The 15,942-nt window shown below is 36.5% G+C and overlaps 2 protein-coding genes across 2 annotated transcripts; both read right to left on the bottom strand.

The window, feature by feature from the left end:
- Positions 1–1,088: 1,088 nt before the first annotated feature.
- Positions 1,089–4,854, bottom strand: LOC111436212 (probable receptor-like serine/threonine-protein kinase At5g57670). The gene is made up of 10 exons (XM_023073947.1): positions 4,588–4,854; positions 4,378–4,505; positions 4,182–4,300; positions 4,003–4,112; positions 3,601–3,936; positions 3,264–3,518; positions 2,023–2,180; positions 1,721–1,936; positions 1,492–1,638; positions 1,089–1,356 (listed from the first exon to the last, which is right to left on the bottom strand). Exons 1-10 carry the CDS (start codon positions 4,721–4,723, stop codon positions 1,198–1,200), a joined length of 1,764 nt encoding a protein of 587 aa, XP_022929715.1. The 5' UTR covers positions 4,724–4,854; the 3' UTR covers positions 1,089–1,197.
- Positions 4,855–6,270: 1,416 nt separating this feature from the next.
- On the bottom strand, positions 6,271–12,101 carry LOC111436187 (diacylglycerol kinase 7-like). Its single transcript, XM_023073906.1, has 12 exons — positions 11,451–12,101; positions 11,039–11,161; positions 10,802–10,939; positions 10,625–10,710; positions 10,321–10,408; positions 10,042–10,117; positions 8,941–9,023; positions 8,232–8,302; positions 7,923–8,000; positions 7,358–7,445; positions 6,860–6,976; positions 6,271–6,722 (listed from the first exon to the last, which is right to left on the bottom strand). Exons 1-12 carry the CDS (start codon positions 11,817–11,819, stop codon positions 6,564–6,566), a joined length of 1,476 nt encoding a protein of 491 aa, XP_022929674.1. The 5' UTR covers positions 11,820–12,101; the 3' UTR covers positions 6,271–6,563.
- Positions 12,102–15,942: the final 3,841 nt, after the last annotated feature.

The following is a 15,942-nucleotide window of genomic DNA, read 5'->3' as shown; positions in this document are numbered from 1 at the left end:
CGGGGGGGGGGGGTGTATGGTCGTTCATCAAAACCATGTTTACACCCACCAAGGATAAAATGCCTCAAAATATACTATAGAGGGATATGACTAGTTGTCATTTCTTCCTACCGTGAGTTATATGTTATTTAAGTAGTGGTATTTCTTAATTTTCTTATAGTCATATAACGTTGTTTTCTTCAATTCTTCAAACTGTTTTCAAATGTATTTCCCCGTGCATGTTTTATAAACATTTTCTCACAACGTGACTTGAGGCCCGAACATACATCGACATTGTCCGCGACGTCCAAGTTTCTCACAGCGACTTATTCGCTTAGTTAGAACAAGTGTCGCACAATCGCTATCCCGCTATTACAAGAGTGCATTGTGACACATAGCACACGGTAGGGAACCATGCAACTCTTCAACATGAGGAGAACCCCTTAGTGACGTCTCTAATCTAGGTAAGAAAATTAGAAACATTACACTTTAAGATAAATAAGTAACGTTGTCATATTGTAGGGAATGCAAAAGAATGTTGTGGCTGTCAAATGTCAACTTCAAATTTAAAATTTTCGCCCAAAATTTGACTGTCGAAGATTATAGAGATGATTTTCGAGATTTTTTATGAGCAAGATTTTTTGTGCCCAAAAAGTAATGAAAGCTCTAGTACATATTCCCAACAAAATTAGGTGGAAAGAGGGAGATTCCTCTACAAAGGTTTTTTTTGTTAGTCCCAAAAAAGAAGAACATTATCACTACAAATTTAACTATGCATATAGGCATAGCAATACTTGCATAAATGGGTAAAAATTAATCTTTCATCGAAAAAATTCATTTGTGACACCTGAATAAATGAGGAGTACATAAATAAATCAAGATCACATCTAATAAAAGCGATAAGAAGAATAGAACTAAGAAAGAAATAATTTAAAGTTACTATCAATAACAATAATATGCACATTTTTTCGGTGGCTCAATCATAGAGACTATATAATTGGTATATCAATTAAACTTCTTATTATAGATATATTGATTAAACTTCTTAATCGATATATGGATCATCAAGCCGTCAAATTAAGAATATATTTGAATATTAAGACGTGAGTATATTTAATATCATGTTTAAACAAACAAGAAGGTATATAAATAAAAACATAATGTGGAAGAACAAAATAATGACAAGATTTAAAAAAAAAAAATTAAATTTAAATACTCTCATAAATAATCCTCAAGAAGAGTGTCTATTGGAATTTCATATCCAAAAATCATGGAATAATCATCCAGTTCATTATCATCATCATCAGAGCTCAACTTTGGCATGCTCAAGCTCTTTGCTATCTCTGAATCATGGCCTTTTGTTAGCACCTCCAATATCTACGTCAAAATTATTCAATTGATTAAGATATATGTCATTAATCAAAAGATAAACGACACTCGACATTCCTATGCTCTAATGTTCATCCAATTCCTAATTCAATCGCAAAACATCCTAACATTGTTGGAGCATACCTCGCTCATCGATGGGCGCTCGACCGACGACTGTCGAACGCAGCAAGAAGCAGCCAACACGACTCGCTGCAACTCTTTTGCGTTGTAGCATTTGAGCTTTGGGTCAGCCAGCTGACCGATCTCGCCCGACTCCATCAGAGGCTTTGCCTGTTCAAGTCCAAATTAAACCACAATGTCCTTTGTTCTGTTTTATAAATAGTGAAGAGATGAAGATGGGGATTGTTATTACCCACAAGAGAAGGCTCTGTTTGGATGAGTCCACAGGCCTTCTGCCAGTGACAATCTCCAAAAGAAGAACTCCAAATGCAAAAACGTCAGTTTTCTCATCCACAAAGCCATGCATGAAATATTCTGGCGCTAAGTACCCAAATGTGCCCTCTATTGGTACCACTGCATGGTGTGTCCACTTGTTTGGAAGCCATTTTGCTAGCCCAAAGTCTGTTATCTGCCTCACACACCAACAAAATACATATCAATAGTGAGTTTACTAAGAACAAATGAGTTTGTGCATCAAAATTCATGCATGTTTACCTGAGGTTCATAATCAGGGCCTAGAAGGACATTAGAAGCTTTGATGTCTCTGTGGATTATGCGATGTTTGCAACATTCATGGAGATAATGCAAACCCCTTGCAACTCCCACAGCAATCTTGTATCTCACTGACCATTCCAATGTTTTGCTTGTTTTCCCTGTCAAATTTATATATAAATTCTTTTTGATGTTATATTCGAACATTTAGTGACATAAGAAGATTTAATGTTTCGGTTTGGGCGTTTGTTTCTAAAGTATTTGTTCGTGCGAGATCCCACATTGGTTGGGAAGGAGAACGACACACTCTTACTAAGGGTGTGGAAACCTTTTCTTAACCGACGTATTTTAAAAACTTTGAAGAGAAGCAAGAAGCCCGGAAGAAAACGTTTAAAGAGGACAATATGTGCTAACGGTGGGCTTGGGCTATTTACAAATGGTATTAGAGCTAGACACCAGGTGAGGTGCCAGCGAGGAGGTTGAGCTCCGAAGGGGAGTGGACAAGAGGTGGTGTGCCAACAAGGATATGGGCCCGAATGAGGGTGGATTGGGGGTCTCATATCGATTGGAGAAGGGAATGAGTGCTAGCGAGGACGCTAGCCTCCAAAGAGAAGTGGATTGTGAGATCCCACGTTGGTTAGGGAGGAGAACGAAACACCCTTTATAAGGGTGTGAAAGTCTCTCTCTAGTAGACACGTTTTAAAAGTATTGAGAAGAAGCATGGAAGGGAAAGTCCAAAGAAAACAATATCGGCTAGTGGTGGGCGGGTGGGCCTAGGCTGTTACAAATGGTATCAGAGCCAGACACTGGGTGAGGTGTCCGCGAGGAGGTTGAGCCTCGAATGGGGGTGGACACGAGATAGTGTGTCAACAAGGACGTTGGCTCCAAAGAAGGGTGGATTGGAAGGTCTCATATCGATTAGAGAAGGGAATGAGTACCAATGAGAACGCTAGACCCGGGGTTGGATTATAAGATCCCACATCTGGAAAAGGAAACATTGTCTATAAGGATGTGGAAACCTGTTCCTAGCAGTTTCGAACAAGCCCAAGGTGACAATATGTCTACTAGTAGTGGGGTTGGACTACCCTATAACCCGCCCGTCATTTGCGTTAACCCATTGCATTCTATCATTTTTTCTAAATGGAAACCTATTCACTTTTTGATCAAATCAATCTAACATGCATCAAAATTTAACAATTTGTTTAATGTAACAAGACAACTACGAAGATTTGAACGTTAATTACCATGTAATGCAGAAGAAAGGTTTCCATTTTGGGAGAAGTTGAAGATGAGATAAAGACCATTTTCAATGCAACAGCCAACCAAGGAAGCAGTGTTTGGATGAAAGACATGCCCAATTATTCCAAGTTCCATAAGAAACTCTCTCTCTTTGTTACCATCTTTGTTGTCCTTTGTCAGTCTCTTCACCGCAATCATCTTCCCATCAGATAGCTCTCCTTTGTAAACTTCCGAATACCCACCTCGCCCCACCATGTTCTCTGAGATATCAAACCCCAAACAAAACCAAATCAATCAAAACAAAATCACCATAAACAAAAAACAGAGCTTCTGAACACAAACCTGGGTGGAAGTTATTAGTAGCATTCAAAATCATTTCATAGCTGAAACATCTCAACAAAGGCTGAGCCGATCGCTTCTCAGAAAAGCTACAATTTCTCTTCCGAAATGGCGACCCAATGAACGATGATATCAGTTTACACGGCGACAGTCGCTGCCGTCGGTCGCCGGATTGGGATTTAAAAGGGGAACTTAGTGGTGGTGGAGACCCAATTGTGCTGCTGTCTCCGGACGTGGAGGAGTCGTCCTCCGTCGTCGTGTTGGAAATGGAGTCGCCGGAGGCTTCCACCTCATCGTCGCCTCTGTTTCTCTCTGATTTTTGAGCTCTGAAAACTTCCCCTGCGTTTGCAAATGATTAAGCTCAACCAGCTAAGAACATGATTATCAAACTTAAATTCATTTTACCATTGGATTGAAGAGAATCAGAGCCCAAATTTTGTTTTAGCTGTTCTTGCTTTCCCAAGAACACCAGAGTACATCTCTCAGGAGCATTCTCAAAACAGTACCTTGTAATGCTGAGAGTTCAACTTATTAAATTTCCATTATAAACAAAATATCTTGTAGAATTTGAGCTTCTTCCCTACCTGTTTGATCTGTTTCTCGCACCACGAAGAACGAGAAAGTCAGCTGAAATCGAGTTCATTTCTTCAATCAAACCTCGTCCAACGCTCGAGTTAAAACCAACCCGCGCTTCCAAATTTACCTAGAAATAACGGGTAGGTTTAAGTTCAAATTAGACAATATCATAATAAGAGCATCGTTATAGTATAGTCAATTCACCTGTTTGGATTGGCTAATGCTAGCGAACTCTCCGAGAATCGATATGACGTAGGCTTTGGCTCGACGAAGTTGCGATTGAATTTTCATCGTCATGGAGGTCGATCCACGCTTCTTCGTATCATCAATGACTGTGATTCAATTGAAAGAAAAGATGTCAAAAAGTTAGTTGGTAGTTGAAGTGAAGGTGGGGGTGAAGAAAATGATAGTAACCAAGAACATGAGTAGCAACAATGCAGTCATGTTGATGAGCAAGAACTGTGATGGCCCAAGAAAGAAGCTCCTTGCCCTGGTCGACGTCGTCGGAAGGGATCCCGACGAGTATGTTAAGAGGCGAGGAGAAGCCCATGTGGATGTAATATTGGATTGGGAGTGTAAATGCAAGAGAAGTTGTGTTATGTTGTTTGTATATGTATGAAGGGTAAAGGAGCAATATGGGGAGATGCAAGAAAATGATTAAGTTTTAGTTGAAGTGTGAGGCCACCTTAGGCATAGCTTTGATTCCAATATTCTTGTTTAGGAAGCATAAATCAAAACCCTCTCTCTCTCTTTTTGAAACTCAAAGGGCATTGAAGTGTTGTGGTTGGGTGCTTTGAGGAAGAAGCAAAGGAGGAAGAGAAATGATGCATTTTATGATTTGTCTTGCCATCAAAGCCAAATAACACTTCTTGTTCACCCTATTATTACAAACATAAGCCTTCAGAATGCACCTTTCTTTCACTTTTTAATTGGTCCCATTTGATATTTATATACAAAGATATGATTGGGGGCAAGGGCAGGGTTTCGAGGGTCGGGATTGGAACAGAGAATGTATTGTCCCTAATTGAGAAATCTCTTCATGCTCCCTCTTCTATTCCTCGTCTCTTTTGATGAGTTATTGTGAGTTAAATAGACATCTTTAGGTTTGAATCGATTGTATTTAAGTGGTAGGCGAAGGTAAAAGTATACATTGAACCCGACAACCCAAACCGGCCCAAGACGAATTATAAGGGTTGGGTTGGCAATATTTAAAGTTCGAAAATAAAAAACCACACCTAAGACAATGGAATTGAAACGGTTTGAGGATCAAGCTTGAAATTGAAAGAAGAAACCCTAAACCCCAAAGAAATTGGAGTACGGCAATGGAGAATGCCATTCAATAAAGATACAGAAACCTTCCGGCAACAAGAACAGGTAAGGATGAAGAGGGAAAAGGAAATATATAAGAATTGATATGGCGGCAATGGAAAATGTCACAGCATGGGGGTGTCACGGTCATGCTCGTCCATGACAAGCCCAACCCTTTATGTCTTTTCATATTCTAGTGTTTAAGGAGTACGACGTTTCATAAATATCATATCTAGACCTGTCAGACATGAAATGTCTCAGAATGTTTTTGTATTTCTAGGAAGTATGACGTTTCAAAAATATCTTGTTTAGGTCTGTCAAACATAAAATGCCTTAGAATGTACAGTAGGGGGATATATTGTACTGTAGGGGATATATGACTAGTTGTCAACTTCTTCCTACCCAAGGTCAGCCGTTTTATTTCTCTTGTTTGCTTATACAACGTCTCTTCCAAAAATCTCTCTTTCGAAAATCTCTCTCAGTCCTCGTTTTCTAAAACCTTCTCTTAAAATCGAAGCCAGAGGCTCGAGCATACGTCGCTTGCCCGTAGACAACGCAAGAACGAATTTGCTTAGCTCACTTATCGTTGGAAAGTGAGTGCCGCACAATCGCAAGTCCGCTGCCATCAAAAGTGCAATTGTGATAGTGGGCGCGGCTGCCAATAAGAAAACTAGTTATTAATCAAAAGCATTTTTGGCCTTTACAGAGTTCATCACAAACTCATAATTAATATACCATAAATTGAACGGAGAGAAATAGAAAGGGAACAGAAAATAGAGAGACGGGAGCTTCATGAACTGTCAAATGAATTAATATCACACAGTAGAAATAATAAATACGTTTTGAGGCTTTTGGACACTATCACAACTCATTTGTAGTTCAGCCAACAATCCCAACGACAACCACATGTTCTTCCCCCCAAATGAATCTGAAACAGCGAACTCTCCCACACCTAAACAATTACTTGTTGAATGTAGAACATTTACAATCCTTCAAAAGGATGATCGACCCGACGACTTTACATTAATGGTTATTCCTAACAGTATGAACTTACCAGCAGCATCAACAATATACCTCTCAAATTATTCTCCACTGATCATTAGTGATTGGCATGGTACCCTCTTGATTTCGACAAAAGTCGAAAATTCATCATTCATCGGTTGCTTCCATGGCTCTCCATCCATCTGCAGAAATGCATTTCTCCATTCTCCACCTCGAAGTTCGAATCGAATTGCTGCAGCCTGTATGCAAAGACAATTTTACCAACATTTTTTAAATTTGCATCCATTCCCCTATATTTTCCTTCAACTGTAATTCATATAACGCTTCAAGAGTTTTCACTAATAATTTGATTAATAAACCAACATGGTTGAATTACCTGAACTATATGTTTAGCAGAGATGAGCTCTCCCATGACAAGTGATGCATGCCATCCTTGCTTTAGACCAAAAACTTCTAGAAGTCCATCATCAACATGTGCCTCCACAAACCCTCTCTAAAGACAATAAAAAATGTGAAAGGTAAGTATTCCTTTCCTGGAAGTGTATTTATGGTTTTCAATAACGAATTTAGAAGTAGAGAGAAATATTGGCAGGTTACGGTTGGATATTATAATTCCATACACAGATGAACTACTAAACTACTAAACTATTTTTTTTTACTCCGCTCTCTTCCAAAGCAACCTCAACAAGGAATGTGATTCCAAAATGAAAATTTAGGTAAACTCCTATTCCTCAGGACAGGAATCACAATAAAAAGGGCCAATGCAATAAACAGAAAGTATGTCCCTGTTTAGAGTCCAAGGGGAATTGGGCTAGAAAATAGAATCTAATTGTAAAAAAAAAAAAATTAAAAAAAAAAAAAAGGAACTATATACCTTTTCCATATATTCTGGGGACAGATTTCCCCAAGGATGTCTGCCACTACCATAGTTGTTGAGATTCAAAGCAACCAGAGATCTTACACTGCAGGAAATGATTCACACAATAAGGTACATGCCTATAGTTAGGAAGCAAAAATCGCCTCGCCTCGAATTCAAAAAACTTAATCAGACTTCAATCGCAACATATTGGGTGCTGGCTAGTGCCAACATATTTCCTATAGTGGAAAACACTTCAAAGCATTGCATGAATGGTTCTACCTCACCTCTTCGAAATCACCCTTTCCTCATAACCAGATAAAAACACAGAAAAATAGCAGGGTCATACTTGTAATATCTGCTAAAGGTTTAGCTTGTATTAGCTGTTAATTTTAGTTTGATAGTTAGATACTCCTAACGGATGCTGTTGCATCCATTAGGCTGCCACAAAGCAGCAACCCAGTTAATCACCACCATAGGCCTTTCAATGAAACTGTTTAATAAACAAAATTCTGTTTATTTCAACGGATGAACTCAAAAATGCCATATAAAATACAAGTTAAGCCGAGAGAGCGTATGATACCTCGAGGGGATTGAAATGTGCTCCCAATCTGAACAATTGATCTTTTTGACATGCATCCTTAGGATGTTTTTAAGGCCCCTACAACCAGAAAAAAATTCTTAGAAAATCTGATATGCAAATTTAAATCGAGTATTCTTGTTTTCTATATTTTTTTAACTCATTTTCAATTCACAAAGCAACAATGCTAAAACCCATTCTTTGTTAACTTCTTTTTAGGGAAAAAAAAAAAAGATTATCTGAATCAGGAAAAATATAGTCCAAAAACTGTCAAATTAACCTAAAACGAAACTTCACGTGAGAATATCTAACCTTAAACTCGGATCACTAGAGCAAGGCGTGAAGAACCAGCCTTGACCACAACTATAGCCAGAATAAATCAGCTGCAATAGGAGATGTATTAGTTAAACTCATCCTTTACATTTCAATAGAAAAAAACATTGAACATATTTAAGAAATCAACTTCAAAAATGTCCTAAAATCTTTTAAGGAACTACATTATAAATCCATCAAGTCCTGGTGCTTTATCATTCACCAGAATTTTCATAGTTTCCACTATTTTGTGTCCTCAAAAGGTTTTTCCAGCTTTGATGGATAAAGAATGACCTCCCTTTGCCACCTCATCCACTTTGACTTTCCTTTCATCCCAAAAGAATCGAAGGAAACACAAAATTCATTGTCTGTTGTTTTAATTCATAAATAAAGTGAATAAAGGAGACCTGTATCAATTGATTAAGTACTCCAACTTTCCAAGTAACTTTGAAGTTCAACCTTTAGTGATTCCTTTTGACTTGAAAGATGAGCCGAAAAATAAAAAAGAGCGGCACAATTCTGGTAATATTGTAACTATATGACGATCATCTCATGTTTTTATCTCAATGCAAGATAATTAGTCTCGACTTCATGGGTCAGACCGACTTCTAGAAGGAGGAGATGTTTGAAGTTGAGGAAGAATAAGACTAATACAGACGTTGAAATAGAATCATGTAATACTAAAAAGGGGGAAAATTATCAACCCAACCTTGTTGGCAATTGGGCCTTGTGCAAGGTAAGGTTTCTCATTACGTAGATGGTGGAAGCCATAAGCAACTTGAGCATCCATTCCTGCATAATCAAAATGAATAAATAGACCTACTTACACACAAGAGACCAAACCATCAAATAAAGATCATCAAATGCAAATACCATTAGAGTTTAAAATTGTATTCTTTGAACAATGTGATACGAGAAATTAACAAATGCACTCCTTTGTTGTACTAACAAATAAAATGGCATCTGCGATAAACACATGTAAATTCAACCTCTCTTTTTGCAAGGGAGCTACTCCATCATCCGAGAAAATTATATCTCTGGTCCGAAGCTATCTCCCTTAACCGTAAGATAGAGAGATTCACCAGTGCCATCCTCTATTCAATTAAGCAGGTAGGTGCATTTTATTTAAATTTGTAGACCACGTTAGTACAAAAATGCATTTTGACACAAACCATATTTGTCAAAGCATATATTGCCCTCTAAGAAATTCAGTTACAATAGCCTAAAGCTAGCCGTTGTTGCTCGAGCCCATTTTAGACATTTCAATGACAGTACAATAGATAGTCTGCTTGAATGCTGGGTCTTTGCAGAAAAAATAAAATACAGAAACAAGTATAACAACCTCAATTCCCCCGTAAACCCTATTATCCATAAGAGATGCAGAAAATTAAAAGAACTCAAGTAATGCTAAAGACTAAACATGTATACTAAAATGGTGCAGACTGTCCATAGGCTAAATATAAAAAGTAGAGTGATAATGTACACAATAACCCTCCACTTGTTCAGGAGGAGCTTTTCTAAAACTAATTTTAAAAAAAATCAGTTTCTGCCAACAAACCGCTTTAATATCGACACAAATCAATTTCTGCATACAAGCCTCCTTAATTTTAACACTATTATCAATTTCTGCATACAAAATATTTTATATTGACACTTGCGTAAATGGCTGAATAAATGCATAATCCTTCAAATTTTCAAGCACATAATGGTTTTTCAAGATTTATCATTGATACGAGTGTTATTGGCTTAAGTTATAAAGTATCCATCCCTTAGTGTATGCACAATGTTTAAAAGAAAATGCCTAATATACCTATGCTAAAGTAATTATAAAATACTCCCTCATGGCAGGTTGCTTTCTCTGGTAATGCCTCCTCAATTTCCAAACTCTGCGGCCACAAACAAAAAAAAAAGCTTTTACCACTGAGATACAAATCTTTCTTGCCACAAGATTATTTGGAAAAGAAAAAGCAACATTCAAAGAAATATGAGATATTAAAAAACAATGTCATTGGTAAGATTCATAGCCTATCCAGAATGTATTAAGCTAGACTATGGTAGTATTAAAAGCTAAGTAACAAAATGCACAAACCTCATCAAGAGCATGATCTTCTGTTGGTTTCATGCAATGTGGTAAATCCATATTTTCACCAGACGGCGAAGATAGAAAAACTTGCCAACTGCATCAAAATATTCAGACTTATGAGGAGCAATAAATGGTTTAACTCATGCTTGCACTATGCAGAGGCACGAAGCACTCTTAGCCATTACATATACGGAAAACTGCACTATCAAAACATTTACATATGCAAATCTAAACTCAAAATCAACAGCAAATCATGATAGCCTTAGAAGTGAGAAGACAGTACCAAATTATCCCACAAGTGAATGATTACCTATCCAATCTACGAATCTTTCCAGTGGTTGCTCTGTCGAGGGATCTTTTGATAGCTGACTTCCAGGCAAAAGGAAAAGAACCACCCTGAAAAGAGCATTGAATCGTACGAATCAAGAAATTATGAGATATATATATATATAAAAGATCGAAATTTACATGAGAAAGGAGAACTCACCCAGCCAAAGGTTCTGGATAGGTCATTGCCAGTACCAAGAGGAATTACTCCTACTGGTGGAACAGGCAGCCGCCCCTTTTTCTCAAGTTCTAAAAGACAACCAAGAACCCAACCAACAGTACCATCGCCTCCAGCAACCTGCTCCGTTATCCATCGGAAATTCACTTAGTTTGAACCATAACCAAAATTCATATTGCTATAGATCTACTGTATATTTCTTTTTCACTCTAATCATACCATGACCCTCATCTTCTCACGGGTCTCTTTGGCACAAGCATCACCAAGCCCAGCCAATAACTCGAGGCATCTCAATCCATATCTGACAAATTCATGAGGCTTCACATCTGTTAGGTCAAAAACCTGCACAGAAATTATTGACTAATCAAGACCAACGTTTAGAAGAGTCAACTAATGTGGTATACGCATACTTGTAATGTTTCATCAATCGCCAAGATCACTATAGAGATACTAGTTTTTTCATAAAGGGCAATGCATCTAACTCCCTGAATCCGAATGCAATACTTAGTATGATAACGCACACCTAATTATGCAAGTGCACCTTCTAGTCGAAGAACTTTCAAATTCTCATACGAGCTAACAGTAATTATGACTGCATAAACAACATGGAAAGTATGGAAGGTTTATGAACCTGTTCTTCGCTAATTAACATCTGGAGTCTCTCCTTGAGCAAGCGGCCATGGCGACCACCACTCCGCGGATTAATGAACACCACCATCGGTGACTCTGGAGGTCCATCGTCAGTATCCTGAGCAAAGGGGGAGCCGGAGATAGAACTAGCACCAGGCAACCGGCTCTCTCCAGCGCCAGGATCCTGCAGCCGGATGGAATCTCGCATAGCAAACCGAAGATACTGCGGCATCCGAAGCTGCTTCCTCAACTTCTCCTTGTCAATCCGCATCCCCGTCAATCCACATCCCTTGAATGACTCAATCATCGAAGATCGAGCCGGGATTCGAGTTGTTGAATCGCCTCCGCCACGCGACGTCGGCGAGTCCATTACTTTTTCTCTCTTTCTTTCACTGAATCTCCAAGTGTCAGATAGAACTGGAGTTTTTCTGGATGAAATATATCTGTTAAGAAAATTGAACGATCGAGTGAAGAAATCAAATGAACAAGATTCCGGCGGTCACAAGAGTTGGAAAAAAGAAGAAGAGAGAGATAAAGAGAGAGAGAGAGAGAGAGAGAGAGAGGAAAGGGAAATTGAATTGATATGATTGGTGGAATTGAAATGTAAATTCTAACAACCAATGACGGCGGAACCTCCGGCGGTATTTACAATTTCCATTCTGAAAAGTCCGGCGTACAGAGTCGTGCAGACACTTATACCCTTCTACACTTCGGTTATTTACTTTTAAGTCCTCCAGTCGTCGTCGTCGTGAGCGTGTTGAAGACGCGCCTTTTGATTCTTCTTTGAGCTTTTTTTCGTTTTTTTTGTTTTTGGATTTGGAAATTAAATTGGAAACTTTTTTCCCAATTTTAATAATTAACACCTAATATTTTGTTTTTTTTTTAATTTATAAATACTATTTTCATCTTTAATTTTTCTTTTCTTATTCATTTCCTACTGATATTTACAAAAATAAAAAGGACGTTTTGAAATTAATCCAAATTTAATGTCCGTTTAATAACGGTTAGATTTTTTATTTTTGGTTTTTCAAAATCAAGCTTATAAATACTCGTTCCACCTATGATCATCTTTGCCTTGTTCTCGACTTTCTAATAATATTTTCAAAATTCAAGTTTTGAAAACAAAAAATGCAGACCAAAACGAGTCCTCTTAGCATACTGGAGGTCGGCCAACATAAACTTGTTCCAAGTAAAGTAAACTAATTGTTCATGTGCATCTTGTTGGTATAGGTAGTAACTTTTGTTTCCTTTATCTCTTTCTTAGTCATCATATACTTAGGATTGCTCTCATTTGAATGTAGTTTCAGTTCATTTATGTACCCCTCATTTACTCGGGTGTCACATAAATGGTGAACACAAGTACGACTTTCAAAAATCAAAAACAAAAAATGAAATGGTTATCAAATGGGTCTATAGTTTTTATCTCGCTTCTTTTGGCCAGATGGAAGTTGGATTCATTAGAGAATTTGTCGAATCGTGTTGTTTCAATCTCTTGATTTCTTAATTTATAGGGATTTTTCGTTCAATCTCTTTATATAACACGTTTAAATGGTTTAGTTATGATCTCCTCATCACAACACCATTTTCTACCATAAATCTTTTGCCCACAATATCTAAATATTAGGTTCTGTCCACATATGGATCTTTGAAAAAATTGACAAGTTTGATTAGTAGTTAAAATAAACGAGTCTATCTATAAAGGTTGACTGAATAATCTCTAGCTAAGAGTTTGAAAAGTCCACGATGTTTTTTTTTTTGTCTCTTAGGGTTGACTAAATTGGAGTATCCATGCCTCTATTGACAAGGATATACATAGTTGACCCCTAGAGTTGGCCTTCTCGACGTTTGTTTGATCCCATCGATCATTGTTCTTGGTCTAAATGAACCTAACCCATTTAGGTCCTTGTTGATTTTGAGTTTCCACAATTTTCGACTTGCCCTCGACCAAGAAACTAAACTTACCACCTACAATTGCCCCCTCTCGAGAACTTCCCTCGACCTCTAAGCTCGGGCCTAGGTCACGGGTTTGATGGTTGTAGTGTTTCTAGCAAATTTTCCTTGTTTAAACATCTCAAGTCTCACCCAATAATCTAGGCCATATTAATTATTTCCTATCGATAATAACTTAAAAGAATATTATAACCTCGTAGATAAAGGCATTAAATATTAGTCTAAAAATTGATATATATTATATTTATTAGATTTGAATATTATACCTTGTAGAATATTATGTTTATTTATATTTATAAGTTGATATATAGTTTAATCATCGATCTTCATTTTGTATAGAATTTCTCTAAAAAAAAAAAAAATTAACGGTTGGAATTAGATTTAGGTTAATCTTCATTAAATTAATATGGTCTCTTACTTTCGATATTGGGTATGATTTCTCCTTTATTCTTATCACCAATATTTTCTATGATAATAACAATGTCTTATCATACTTTTTAATAATTATTCTTTGAAAATCGTGCTCATTTGGGCCCACGAGATAACATCGTGGGAATATTATCATATTAGAGTGAGATATTTTTAGTGTAACACGAGATTCAAATCTCACTAAGTTATATTCAGATGATGAAATATATACATTTGTAATTATATGGCGGGTGTTATAAAATAACCGTCAATAATAACCTATCCAAATAGCTAACAAAATATTAACCAACAAGATATTCATCCCTCGTTTCAGAGGCTTTATTGACACATCTTTTATATCAACCATGTTGATCTAAAAGACGCATTTACTAGTTAGGGACCACTTAGGTGATAATTTGTAACAACCCAAGCTCACCATTAGTAGACATTGTCCATCTGTTACACATCGTCATCAGCCTCACAGTTTTTAAATGTATTTGCTTGAAAAATGTTTCCACACTCTTATAAGGAAGTTTCGTTTCTCTCTCCAACTGATGTGAATTCTCCCAATCTACCACTCTTGGAGGCCAGCGTCCTCGTTGACTGACTCTAATACCATTGGTAATAGTTCAAGGCCATCGAATAGTAGAATTCAAGTTCAATTTTTAACTCCGAATAGAATTTTATAATTTTGAATTCACATTACCAATAAAATATTTTAACTTTTACTAAAGTTAAAAGATAAAATGGAATAAAAAAAAGAAAAAAGTAGAATGAAAATGAAGTCATGAAAGTTACCGTTTGTATTTTTGTTCGTTGAAGAAATAAAATGAATGAATTAAAAATGCTAAATTAAACTTTAAATATTTTTTTTAAAAGAACAAAGAATAATAATTATTAGAGAGAGAGAGAAAGGGGGAGGGCAAAAATGGAAAATAAAAATTCTATCCTTTATTTAAAATCATTTCATTTAAATAAACTAACGTAAAAACATAGCTGGAACTCAATAATAAATAAAAATTCTCGAATTTAATGAATATTTGAAGAATTATTCTTAAAAAAAAAATAATAATAATAAGTGGACCCAAGACCGAATTTACGCATTTGCCATTTCGGAATTTTCCATTTGTAGTTTAGTTTCTTAGAACTTACCAAAAGTAGCAGGCAGCAGGAGGGAGAAAAAAGTGATTTACCGGGCAGAGGGCATAAATGGAAAATTAAAAAAAGGGGTGGACGGCTAAATCGTTGACTCCGTCAGTTTTGGTGGGCCCAAAAGTGGACCCACCAATGGCACGTGCAGCGAATCATATTGCTTGACAAGATGGCAAGCATTGGCGTATTTGGTCGAACGACAGCGTTTTTCTTGTGGCAAAACTTGTACAACGTTATTCTATTCTTTTCTGCCACTGCTGTTAAATAAAATACCTTACCAACCCTGTTAATAAAAATATCAAAAATAAAATTTAAATATTCTTATATTTTAAAAGAAGTTAACTTAAAAAAATAAATAAAAGAAAAAAAAAAAACTTACAATAGGTGGACGAAATTAATTATTTTTTTTAAATAAAAAGTTTAAAGATGATCTATTATTTATATTGGGCTTATAACAGCAGCATAAATGTGGCCCATTGAAAATAGGGCATGCATTGCAGGGCTACATTTACCCTCTCATCATTCTAAAATTAAATTTTAAAATTAAAATTTTTTATTTATATATTTACAATTTTTAATTTCCTATTCATTTCCATATATATATATTTTTAATTATATTCTTTTAACTCCAATAAATAAATATATATATATATATATATATATTCATTTTAAAACTTTTAGGTATTTTTAATTTCTAAAACTTTTGGATTTCAACGTGTTTTGTCTTCGCTCACATGCCTCTCAAGAAAATTTCTAAAAGGGTTCTTATGATTGAGTTCATCGGAAAGGAAGATGTATCTTGTTGGTATAGATAATGACTTTCAATTCATTAAAGTCTTTCTTAGCCATCCTATCATAAAAATTCGTAGGTGGTCTGTTCATTTATATATCATTCCTTACTTAGGTGTCACATGCCCACCAGCTTCTGCCTGGGTTCATATTCGAACCACATCTTATTGGGAGAGGTACTACTCTGATACCAT

The sequence above is a fragment of the Cucurbita moschata genome, unplaced genomic scaffold (genome assembly GCF_002738365.1).
Source record: "Cucurbita moschata cultivar Rifu unplaced genomic scaffold, Cmos_1.0 Cmo_Scf00052, whole genome shotgun sequence".
NCBI lineage: Eukaryota > Viridiplantae > Streptophyta > Magnoliopsida > Cucurbitales > Cucurbitaceae > Cucurbita > Cucurbita moschata.
The sequence above is the reverse complement of the archived record's forward strand: the minus strand, read 5'-3'. Positions and strand labels throughout refer to the sequence as shown.